This window comes from Sceloporus undulatus, chromosome 3 (assembly GCF_019175285.1).
Source record: "Sceloporus undulatus isolate JIND9_A2432 ecotype Alabama chromosome 3, SceUnd_v1.1, whole genome shotgun sequence".
Taxonomy (NCBI): Eukaryota; Metazoa; Chordata; class Lepidosauria; order Squamata; family Phrynosomatidae; genus Sceloporus; species Sceloporus undulatus.
Genome location: NC_056524.1, coordinates 157,053,576 through 157,066,640, shown reverse-complemented (window position 1 = coordinate 157,066,640; position 13,065 = coordinate 157,053,576). Strand labels below are relative to the sequence as shown.

Genomic DNA, 13,065 nt, shown 5'->3' with positions numbered 1-13,065 from the left:
ATTGATCTATAATCTATCTATAGCATGCCAATCCTGGAAGAAGCAAGAAGAGGGGAGCAACCTGATGCTGGTGCAGCTGAGACGAGATATCACCCTGAGACTACTTCTTCAGCCTTCTCTTGGGTAAAACATCTGACCCTGGGAACAATCCAATAATGGGGTTGCTTTTCAATTAGTCTTCTATTGGAAGACAAACTCAGGGGTCTCCCACTCAAAATTCAAGACGTTACAAGTGAGATCAAACCCACAGAAACACCTCAAGAGCAGGGTCTTACCCCACCCCAGGGCCCTGGGACCCTAAAGAAACAGTTCCAGCATCCTATCTTACTCCAAACGGGTGTCAAGGTGAAGAGGCCACAACAGGAACCATGATAACCCAAAAATAAATGAAACCAGAATTAAACCACATTGAAAGGAGTGACTGCCAACCCTTACAATGCCAGAAAGGGAAAAGTGAAGCCCCCATTTTGCATGTTGCTGCCAACCAGACCCAGAAAATGAAGGGGAAGGAAGCTCAGAGCAGCTGTGGGAAGAAAGCACAGATAAAAGCTCCACTGAGCAGAAACAAATTATAGTAAAGGAATAAAGTTCCCTAGATTTATCCAGTAAGGTGCAACAAGGTTCAGCACCGTCTGCTCTCTGCAAACTAAATATTAGAAGGAAACATGTGGAGGGACGAACAGGCCTTTTATAGCCTCTGACTATAACCTCTTCCCCCTCCCATACAGTGTCCTGGCACTTTGCGCTAGCACAAGGGCTCCTGGTCTCCTTTCCCCAGGGACTATCAAAAGGTGATCACTCCCTAGCAGCACCACACAGTTCTGGGACTATATGTGGTTCTTAAATCTTATTTGGCCATATCTGCATGTGGAGATATGCTACATAAATGCTGAGCAACCACTATGCAAAATAGCAACACTGTGTAACACTGGGGGGGAGGGGCATTGCATGATGCACAGTACATGATGCACAACCACAGTGGGCAACACACAGTGTGAAACTGCAATGCAAAGGACAAGATGCATAACAAAATGCAAAGTATAGGATGTGCAGCCACAACATGTAATGCACAATGCACAACTTGCAAATGCAAGGCACAGATGAACATGCTCTCTGCACAACTCTACTCCCACCGCTATCAGCATAATGCATATATTGTGCAATGGTGACTTTTTGGCCTGAAATCCATAGCATGACTATGGCATAGCATGTATATGTCCCTAACAGAACTCTGATTTATATCTTCTATACTCTCCTTCCATCTGAGGAGTTTTTCGCACAGCAAAACAACAACAACAAAAACAGTTTACTTTTCCCAGTAGGAAACCTCTTCTGGGATGCAACCAGGTATTATCACTCACATTTTGCTGCCGATGCCACCTCCCACCTAAAACCCGCTTAAATCCTAGCTCCCAGCCATGGTCAGCCGGCCAATTTGCAAAGCCAGGAGGCTCCTGACTTTGCAAATCGGCTGGCTGAATGCAGCTGGGAACTGGGATTTAGATAGGTTTTAAGTAGGAGTGGCATCGGTGGCAAAATGCAAGCGATAATACCCGGCTGCATCCCAGAAGAGGTTTCAAACCAGGAAAGGTATGCCAAGTTTTTCAGCTATGCAAAAAACTCATGTGTCAATTTGGCTTGAAGCACAGTTTGTAGAAAACTGGAGTAATTTTGAAACAAATGCATGAAGCCACCTGTGAAATGTGAGTTCAGCATCATCATCCTTTTGATCTCTGCCCTCAAAGAATAATTATAGGTGGCTTGAAACATGACAGAGGAATTATGATTTCCCCCCTTCTAAATCTAGTCCCTGGACTACCAAATTAAGGGGATTCCATAATCCTGAAGATGCTACCATGCCCCAACAAGCCAGTGCTGGATGCGTGAAGTGTTTTTCTGCAACACTTGAAAAAGCAGTAAGTAGCTTCTTATTTTTAACACTGGATGGCTTATGCTGTCTAAGTTTTTAGTGCACATAAAAGTGTAAGGCAGAGAGTAGTCAAAATTTGGAATGGTGTTGAAATCTCTTTGTCTTGTTAGAGAGGCAAAAGCAAGAGCTCACTAATTTATATTTAACACATGCCTTCCTTTCCTTACCTAACCCCCTCTAGCCCAAAGACACATGATCTCACATGTTTTGTGTACTGAGGAGCTAATAGGAAGCTATCAAAATAAAAGCCTGTTTCTTTATTTTCTAATCTCATTCTGCTGTTTCGCTGTTGTAATGTCAGTAGGTTAAGTATGGCCTCCCACTGCTTCTTGAGTGGCAACATTTTGCAGTCTGATCTTTCTTCATATTTCAGTGTAATCACGTGCTTTTCCCCTCACATGATTGCAGAGGGCAAGCAACCCCATTGAGAGCCAGTCTGAGAGCATAATTTTGCCTTGACAAGCCTCAGAAATATCATAATTCCACAGAGTTTTCAGATTGACAGCCTCAGTGCCTTCTGCCTAGAGGCTGAATCAATAAGGCTGAAGTCTCTGTTCTTTGCACAGCAAGGTGTTGGGTCAGGAAGAAGGCCATTTGCAAAAGAGTTGCCTATAGGGTCAACATTTTACAATAATACTCAGAGCACTTCTCTTCAAATGAAATGAGAAATCCAAAAATAGCTAATTAAACTTTTGTATTTCAGAAAGTGTATATTGCCACACTTGCAATACTTAGAGAACCAAGTCAAAAGTATCCAGGAATATTTTCAACAGCTTTGAAGAATGCCCATCATCCCTTTCCAATGATTCCAATGATTCTTCAGCCATGGTTAACTAGGAAACAGTGTAATATCAACCTACTCATTGTATGTTCACTGCTTGATTTGCATCACTTGACTGACTTAATACAGGATGGGGAAGCAACTGAAAATGGAAATAGCTTTCATAGCAGCTAAACAGGGAACACAATGGAAATTAAAAGAAAAGTGAATATCTCCTCTTTCAAAGTACTACAAAGACTGTGATTTTGATAGCCATCAGTGTAGTGCAGGGCTTTCTTGGCTATGGCAGTCACCATATACAACAATCTCCTTACTGAGATTAAAATTGAATGTTCAGTATTGAATGTTTCCACCATCAATTGAAGATCCACAGGGATGTAGCTAAGGGGGGGGGGGGGGGTCTTGGGGTCCAGACCCCCCCCTTCCGTTAGATAAAATGAATGGTGTGTGCTGCCACATCGCTGCACGCAAGCCCCATTATAATGGTGGCACTTAGTCTGGACACCCCCCCTTCCCAAAATCCTGGCTACATCCCTGAGATCCATATGCTTACCCAGGCATTTGCTTGATCATTTCCCTAACTGCTAACATAGCCAGTCACCACTGCTGGTGGTGGTGGTGGTGGTGGTGATGTTTTTGTTGTTATGTTATTTATTTTTTTAAAAAATAATGTTTTATTTGGAGTCTTTTAAAGCTATTAGTTGTTTTGAATCTGCTTTTAATGTTAAAAAGATCACTTTGAGATTTTAAAATGAGAAGTAGTATGAAAATGTTTTTCCATATTTATCAAAATAATTTTTAAAAGTCTGACAGTCAATGAGAAGAAAGCTGCTTTTATGCACTGCAACAGTACTCCCAGCAAAACATCACATACTCAGGGAGGCACGAAAGCTTCAGCAGGTTATGCTGCAATGATGGAAATGAATTCCATTGGAGTCAAGATTCTCAACCAAAAAATCTCTTCTGGACATCCCAAACAGCATTACAAAACAAAATGTATCTTGCCTGGGGAATCTGCATGATGCTTAATATTTCATCTTGATTGTTGTGAGTGCTTTTGCATTGCAAGGAAGGATATCTGTCCTGGACTTCCATATTTTGGAATCTTACAGTCCTTGCCAAAAATCTTCTCTTTCTTCCAGGTCTTCATTTTTGACCAAGCCTCTTGTAGGCTTCTTCTCAGGAGTGTTTTTAGAAGGTATGGGGGATGCATACGAGATTGGGTGACACATCACAGGGGTGTGTCAGCTGGTGAGCTTGTGGTAAGGAAAAGCTTTCTGGTGTGTACTGCCACACCTCTCCATAGGTAGCCAGGACTCCTGAAAAGTGAAGGTCCTAAGAATAATCTGATCCATCCACCAGAAAGCAGAAAAGAAAACAGCCAGGATACTGTCAGTACACCATGGAAAACTTCTTGAGGCCACTATCATCACTGAATGGTGTCTGTGGGACATTGGCCTGGGTAGGGGTATGCCAGGCAGTCTGGGTGTGACAGCATGACTCATTGCACTGAGGTGACACCCATCCAAGTGATGCCACTCTTTCTTCCACATCTGCTGTTGACATCTTTCAGGAGCCACCCACTCTCTCAAACATTTCTAGACTTCTTAGCCAGTGGCTTCCCTTGCGATTTCATTTGAGGTTTCTTCAACAGACTCTTCACTTCTCACTGGCATGTTGTTATCCATTCCCAAGTGTGTGCCTGGGGATTAAGACCTGATTTATTTCACTTCATTTTTAACCAACCTTTCTTTACTGAGCTCAGATTTCCTCTAGCATGTATCCTCCACGGTAGGTTATCCTGAAAATTGATGCCTGGTCCAATATCACCCTGAAAGCTTTGTGGCTGAGCACAGACACTGCGGAGACCAGTTTTTTCCTGCATCCTTGGAATCTGCTGCTATCTTCAAACGTTTGTTCACTTTTGTAAATCAACACTGGTTCTGCTGCCCCCACTATCCAGCCTGAGAAACATGAGGGCCTGAACAGACAGGCCAAAATAAAGCTGCTTCAGGTCACTTTAGAGGTATGCTGTTTAAGTGATGCATGCATCATAAGAGGCTGGAAGCCACACCAAAGCGCCACTCCAGTCCTAACAACTGAAGCACAACTTTGGCACATCTTCTGGCCTCTTAAGATGTGTGTGTCATTTAAACAGCATACCGCCAAAGTGACCCAAAGCAGCTTTATTTTGGTCTGTCTGTTCCGGCTCATGAGTAACTGAAATGCCATTCCTTGTTCTTGTGGACATAAACTGAAGCAAGTCATTGTTAGCAGCCACTCTTGGAAGAGCAGCTCAGAAATAATGAGGAAATAGAAGAGAGGCTGTGTTTCTATAACAAAGCAAGCAATTAGCAGCCAAACTGGAACCAAGGAGGTCTCGTGAAAAAGCATCAAGAATCTAGCCTCACTACCTCAGCAATGCACTTGCCCACACTTCTTCAATTTCTTCTCTTTCCTGCATGGTAGGGATTTCCTCTTTTCCCTGGGTGTGTTGCCACTGATCTGTTGCAATTTTGAAGTTTGTGTCAGTAACTGCAAAATGTGTTGCTTTTGTCAACTAAAAGGCTACAGCTGAACTGGAACATCTCCACAGTCAATTATATATGAATGCATGTCCATGTGAAAAGTGCTCCTTTTTTCAAGTAAGAACAAGAGCCCAGCAATTTTGGGAGGACAGGAAATGGGAGAGTGGACTCTTTGTTGGTGAGACATTTGGCCATCTTCCCCTCTATTGTAAGCCGCCCGGATTCCCAGTGATTGGGTGGCAACCCTGCAACCATAGTTTGCTGCTATTGCTTTTATGCTGCGGTTTCTGCTGTTGGGTGGCAGTAGTAGCCATTGAATTGCAATTCATCCTCTCATAGAGTGTGACCTGTTCTGTGCCTCACCAGCAAGGATGGTGTAGCACAGTAGTCAGGTCAGTCTGAGTCAAGCAGTCAAAAAATCAATGCAAATGACAGTCCAAAAGGGTGACCCAAGAGCATAGTCTGAAACAGAACAAGGTCTGAGGTTGTCAGGCAACATAAATCAGTAACACAAACCAGGAAAGTTTACCAACCTGGAAAGGCTGGTTGTGAGTAAAAAAAAAAATTGCTTGAAGGAGATTCCAGATTTCATGGTCAGTTGTCAGTATGCAGCTGTTTCTGATTAATGAGTGTCTGGCATATAAACACTCCAATCTACGCTAGACCTCTCTCTCTCCCTTTCTCTCTCCCTGTCTTTCTCTCTCCATCTCCCCGTCAGTCTGCCACAGTAGGTACTATGAGCTCTGTGTGTTGCTTGTTCCAAAATTGTGACACTTTCTTGGCTTTGTGTTTCGGAGGAGTTTATCAAACGGGACGGGAGGCTCTGAATTTCGAAAGAGAAGATAGCGAGGTCAATTCAAAAATTCATGCAATTACGTGATTACTTATCACACCTTAAATTCGCTGTAATGGCCTCCCCGAACGTGACCCAGATTCTGTGCAAAGTAAGCCATCACATCAGTGGGTTCTTAATAGCGAATTGGGACCCTTGTGAATGCTCAGTGAGACTCTAGATGACTGGAGCATAGTATATTTAGGCAAGTGTGAGAGAGAAACCAAGAAACTCCACAATTTACAAAAGAGGTTGGGGGGGGTGGGAACAATGGTTGAAAGAACATGCGCTATTCATGTTAAATGAGCATATATTCACTCTTGTCATGTTACAATGTGAATATAATGGTTATCCAGTAGCTCCAGGTCCATGCCTCTTAATAAATAGGCAGCAGCCCCCTGCCCCCCGCCCCCAGCAATGCTGAAGGACAAGCGGAAGCAAAATTGAAGCGGAATTGCAGTGTGGCTTCATGGGAAACCCTCCTTCCAGTTGGGGGGGGGGGAACCAAGACCAAAGGAGACATGTACATCACACCAAACAACAGCGCACTGAGTGCAAAGTTGCCTAGGAACATGGTTTGTGACTTGGCTAGTTCACCAAATTTACTTAACTGTGGATTGACACGTGATTGCATTCAGAGTGCGTTTGGACTGCCAGTGATCGCGTGTGGTAACCTTTCACGCAATAACGTGAATATGCATGATTCCGTTCAGGATGACACTGGATTATACTTTGAATTTCAGTCATGTGATATCGTCCACTGACAGAATCCCCTGTCTCATTCTCTGCCCTCTCTGCCTTATCTTGCACCTCTCTCACTGTATGAATCTGAGCCCTGGGGTGCAACATAACAAGGTGTTAGATGTCTTTGGGGACAATGGATGGTGCAGCAGCAGAGTTTAGTGAAGCTGCCTACCCACATCTCTATACTCCTCACCACCATTACTATCTAAGCATATCAATGGTTGGCTGATATAATTTAAGGTGTTGGCACTGGTGAGTTGTAACACACCTTCTCAGTACTCCATTCAGTGCTTTTCTGCAGTATTAAGCATTCTTGTGCACTAACTCACTATCACCGTTTTCAGATATGTCAGTTTCACTCCAACATGAATGACAGTTATGGGTTTGGCATGATAAAAACATTATTTCACAAACACTATTCTTTTCATTATGCCAAACCCATAACTGGCAATCATATCTTGAAGCATGGTTCCAATGCTCCACTATGTATGGTCACCATGAGGGAGGAGGTTATTATAGCCCAACATTAGTTTAAAAGCCCACTTATCAAAATCAGAAATACATTATTACATGTTATGATTATGTTCTCCTTTACTAGGCAACAATGTGTTTTATAATGGGTTCTATAACTGGTTTTTGCTCCCTTCCAGGAAATGTCCTTGTACACATGCCATTAGTTGTTGCTAGGATCCTCCAATGGTCAGATGACAACCAAACTGAATGTTGAAACATCTGCAAATCAGCATGCTCCAATAATGGCACTTATCCTTAAATACTGGCAAGCATGGTCTTCTATTGCTTAACTTCCAAGATCAGTTTATATTTTTAGACTGCAACTGAAAATTGCCATGCCTTGGGCAACTTGTTTTCAAAGTACAAGGCCTCTTTCTAGTTCTTAAGCCTCGCCTTAGCAAGCTTCTCTCCACATCTGTGCTAACACACTGTGTAATCACATTTTCCCCCCCTTTGAGTCAGTAACAGCTGTCCCATAAAACAATCTTTTTCCATCCATCATCTACTGCACTTGACTCCCAGTTAAACACAAAGCAAAGATGTTTGGCATATTGTGGAGGGTTAGCGAAGCCTATTTTCACATTAGTGATTAGGCCATTGGCATGAATTATTCAGCTCCCCAAGTCTCCGGTTTCAGAGCAATAGCGATGCTGGCTTTTTTGTTTTTGTTTTGTTTTTTGCTTCCTTTCTCCTTGCCATATGCCCCCAGCTCACATTACTTTACTTGGATACTTCAGTTTCTTCCGCTGAGAGGCCATGGCTCTGAAACATTTATCATGTTTGCTAATAACTTCTTGGTTCAGACATGTCTCAACTACAATGGTCCTAGAACAACAACCATCGAGGCTTCAAAAGGATGGACAGACTTAAACAATTATTAAAAGCTAAAGTGAAGTGACATGCTGTTTGAAGGATCAAGTTATTGGTGAGAACAGAGGATGAAAAAGAAACATCCCAGCGTGAATCTCAGGGGAATGGAATTGGAGTTGACAAAGCAATCACCTTTTTTTTTTTGTACAACTGAAGACTGACCTTGAAAACTGCCATCATTTCCCACAAGTAGCACTGAACACCCCCAGACAGGATGATCTTATTTGCTATATTTTCTCATCAGAGCCATCCCAAGACAGTTTTCTGCCTGAAGTGAAGGAAATGATAGTAACCTCTCCCTCCATCTATTCCACAAACAGAAACCAACTGGATGATTATTTGACTCTTACTTTTCACACAGGTGACAGGAGAGCCTCCTCCAGCACATCCCAGTTAACAGTCTAGGGGCACGGGATAGACTGCATGGCACATACAGCTCTCTCCTCTGACAGGGGAACAGCACAGGACTTAAAAGGAATAACCAAGGCGGTTCACTGAAATTTGCTGCCTAATTTTAGGATCAACCATTTCTGCAATCATAGAGGCACTGTGTGCAAGCATATGCTGATGCTCCATCCAAATGCTTCCTCGTTTTTGTCCACAAATTAATCACAGAGCCATGCTGTTGCATCTTAGTCAACTCTGACTATTTTTAAAGTATATTTTCTTAAGTGACAAACAGTGATTCACCTGGGATCCTTACATCATGCAGTTATAGTGCTACGAACCCACTTTTATGCCATGACAACATCCAACAGAATCCTGAAATTAGCATTTAAGGAAAGGTGGTGGGTAGAATTCTCAGCCAGAGATCTGTTGCACATAGTGGATCTATTGCTGGATGATGCCACTTCAAAAGACAAATGGAGAGGCATCTTAGAAGTGGGATTTCTTCATTTCCTCTATATATTGGAAAACATTTTCAGCAGATTAAATCATGTATCAGAGGTTTATCTGAAAAGCTGCTTCATCTTCTTTTTTAATTTGTTCCTTTAAAGAGTCCAGCCAGTTGCTTCAAGCAGTGTAAAGCCACTGGAGTTTGTTTTCAGGTGGGCCATCATGGTTAGAATCTCCTGATGATTTACACTGATGTAACTTAGGTGTATCCCAGTGTAGGTACTTTCTCAGCGCTCACACAAGTTGCTCTTACATACCTGCATGTGCAGTACTTTTTCCCTGACTGTACAGTGGCAGGCAAACAGCACTTAGGTGAAGCTCGACCTTCCTTGACAGAAGCATTCAAAGATTGGTTGCAGGATGCATTAGATGCTAGCTGGCTATCATTGCAAACCTGGGAGAGAAAAAAGTAGCCTTTGCTCTCCCAGACCTCCAGTATAAATGTACAGGTGCTGTGTCCACACTGATGGGAAATCCTGGCTTACTGTCAGGGCTTCCAGATCTGTGGAGAGGAAGAGCTGCCCATGCAACTGGCACCTGCAATGGGCTGATACTGGCAGCACTTTCTGCACACTCTCCTATATGTTAGTATACTGGACTGATGGTATTGTTTTTGCATGTCTGCAAAAGGAATGGCACCAGAACTGCTCAGATATAAAAATGAAAATGCTATGATAAGGAGTTGGATGTTTTGGACAGGAAGAGGTCAGTGGCTCACCAGCCTGCAGATATTCCTCTCCCCATCTCTATATCATTATTATTATTATTATTATTATTATTATTATTATTATTATTATTAACCTTTATTTATAAAGCGCTGTAAATTTACACATACATCCATGGGATTCTCTAGAGTTTCCAGCCTGATCTGGAGCAAAAGGCAAATCATTTTTCTTTGAAGAATCACCCGGGAGCTCAGATTGGGCCTGTGTTCTGCCCATTTTGGTCTCATGCCTCATCTAAAGTAGGAATAGGGTGGTAACATTTATTTTGCTCCATGTGGACACAGCCTGGAAAGCTTTAAACTCTATCTACCCATTAAGATTTGCCTTATGTTTTCTTCAATGCCTCTGGAATGGCAGTATATTATGGCATAGCGTTGAACTGAGGCACTAATGGGAGGAGAAAAAAAATGTCTGCTGCCAACCCCAACCCTCCACAAACATATATGCAGTGCCTCAGTCACAATGACACTGTCTCTTGATGTAATGGTGATTCAGAGGCATCTATGTGGAACATACTGAGCTGCCCAGGAGACCAGTGCAGCAGCTCTGTGCCATTTGAATCAGCCAGAAATAAAGAGGAGAGGAGAGGAGAGGAGAGGAGAGGAAGTAGCAGAATTGCTAAAAGAAGGAACCATTCTCCTTCCTTGTCAAAAATATTTTGCAAATTAGTTTGAATAATTTCTCCTCAGTCTCCTATTTTATTGTATCTGAGGACAATTGGAAGCCCAATTGTGGTACAGAAAACATATTTTTGGCATTAAAAAACTAATGTATTTTTGTTAATAATTAAGGAATTTCCATAATAATTTCTTCAAAACACTTTGGGAAATTTGGATAATGGGAATAAATTGTGCAAATGTTTCATAGCTTTATTGTTGTTGTTCTTGTTGTTGTTGTTGTTGTTGTTGTTGTTATATGACAGGGTTTCATGAGTGTTTTGGGTTTTTTTTACTTGTGAAAAACAGTTATGAATATTCTTTACATATTGGAATATGGTGGAAATTTGAGAGGGACATTTTGATTAAGAGCTGATCAGAAGTTTTTGACAGAGACTTTCCTGGTAATTATTAGAAGATGGATGTGAGATAAGAAGAGAAAAATCAAGCAGTCTGCACTGATTTTTAGGTGCCAAGCAAAGGCTTTGTTTTCTTCCTAGGCATTTTATTAATCTATTTTTAATATTCTAAAACGTATTGTGGCTGTGAATCTGTAAGACACAGCATAACACAATAGTTCTCTATCTGGCCTATGCTACAGCTGACCATTCTACATGCTCCAGACTTACCAATAAGCCACTGTTACATCCCCATTAGAGATTTCTCAGATTCCTGGCTGTTCCAATACAGAAACTAATAGATATCTAAGATGCTGAAGTAATATTTTCAGGAAGAAACACATCCCCCTCATAGTAACTTTATAGGAAAACTGTTGCTTCCGGGTTAGATTCAGCACATCTCATATGTTCCAGTTACTTTCAAGAAACAAACAAACCTCTCTCAAGATCATCACCAAAAGCTTCCTTAACATGCCCTGCATACTTAAGAATGCCAGTAAAGATCAGTTTTACCATGGAACCAAGGTGCAATAGTATTAGAGTTCCTTTCAAATCCAGCACGGCGTGGAAGCTGCTCTTCTTTGAACCACTGAATTATGATTTCTCTGGAGAAAGGCCTTGGAGGGCGTTCCCAAGTTTTGCTGTATTAAATTAAAAAGAAATGGAGGTTAAAAGCATGCAGAGGTTGTGACCAACAAAACTGTATTTCTACTGTTATATAATAAAAGACATTATTTTCTTTTAAAAGCCACACAAGTCAAACAGGCAATTATATGGAAATACAGTTGGCCCTTAATATCCAAAAATTCTTTATCCATGGATTCAAGCATCCATGGCTTGATTTAAAAAAAAGAAAGGTACAAATTCTAAAATAGCAAACCTTGATTTTGCTATTTTATATAAGGGACCATTTTACTATGCCTTTGTATTTAATGGGACTTGACCATTTATGAATTTCAGTATCCATGGGAGTTCATGGAACCAAACCCCAGAAGATAACATGGGCCCACTGTACCAGCTCTGATGATTTTTATTTTTTTTTTTAGGTAAAATGAAGCTTTAACTGGGCTTTAACTTTAAATATGAAGTAAAGATGGGATGGCAACATCTTTCTACTAACATTTCAATGATCACTTCTGAGTTGTTTTCACTGCAGACTTCAGGCTGTATCCTGTTATGTTTCAGTGCTAACACACGACCTGTAATGTTACCAGTTGTGTATGTTCAGAGTTAGTGTTATCTGGTACAGTTTGTACAGGAGACTAGCCTGTGCATCCAAATCAGTTGAACAAGATGCACAAAGGCATACAAAGGTATAATCGAACTAAACTGGGCACATGAAAATATTTACTCCAGTAGTGTTAAGTTGAATTTAGGTCTTCATATTTCTGACAGCAAGTATAAGAATCAGCACAACTTTAGAGATCCTGACCCAAAATGGCTTCCCTTTGCTGCGTCACTGCTGCCTCACTTCTTGTCTAGACAATTTTATAGCAACAAATGGCAACTAATGACTATTGGATTGCAATTTATTTTAGTATGCATGTAGACAACCATTTCTGTATAACAATAATACAAACTTACACACAATATATATTTAAGTATTTAATAAGCTGCATATCCATAGCATCCTGCTAACGATGAAGAAAACTGCACCTCAATTTTGTGTCCACACAGAAATACGAAGAGGTAGAGGGATGGTAGAGTTCCTCTCTCCATTTTGAACCAAGTACTTACTATGCACACTAGGATAAGGGCTTAAATTAATAATTAAATGTAAAATGATTAAATATGTGTACATACAATCAAAGAATCACAGAATTGGAAGATATTACAAGGGCCATATAGTCCAACCCCTTGCCATGCAGGAAATCACAATTAAAGCATCCCCAGCCTCTGTTTAAAGACCTCCAAGGAAAGAGACTCCACCACACTCCAAGGGAATATGTTCCACTGACATACAGCTCTTACTGTCAAGACATTCCTCCTAATGTTGAGGTAGAATCTCTTTTCCTGTACTTTGCATCCATTGTTCTATGTTCTAGCATCTGGAGCAGCAGAAAACAAGCTTGCTCCATGCTCAATGTGATACTCGTTAAAATACTTAAACCAGTATCATATCATCCCTTTACTGTCTCTTCTCCAGGCTAAACACACCCAGCTCCCTAAGTCTTTACTCATAAGACATGGG

General features: G+C 41.4%; 1 protein-coding gene across 2 annotated transcripts in view; it reads right to left on the bottom strand.

Annotated features, from left to right (window-relative positions):
• The window catches only part of SH2D4B (SH2 domain containing 4B), a 133,220-nt gene that overhangs the window by 39,104 nt on the left and 81,051 nt on the right, over nt 1-13,065 (bottom strand). For both annotated transcript variants that reach the window (XM_042460889.1, XM_042460890.1), the window contains exon 6: nt 11,388-11,515. In XM_042460889.1, the coding sequence (XP_042316823.1) occupies nt 11,388-11,515 (128 nt within the window). The remainder of the gene's footprint in view (nt 1-11,387; nt 11,516-13,065) is intronic.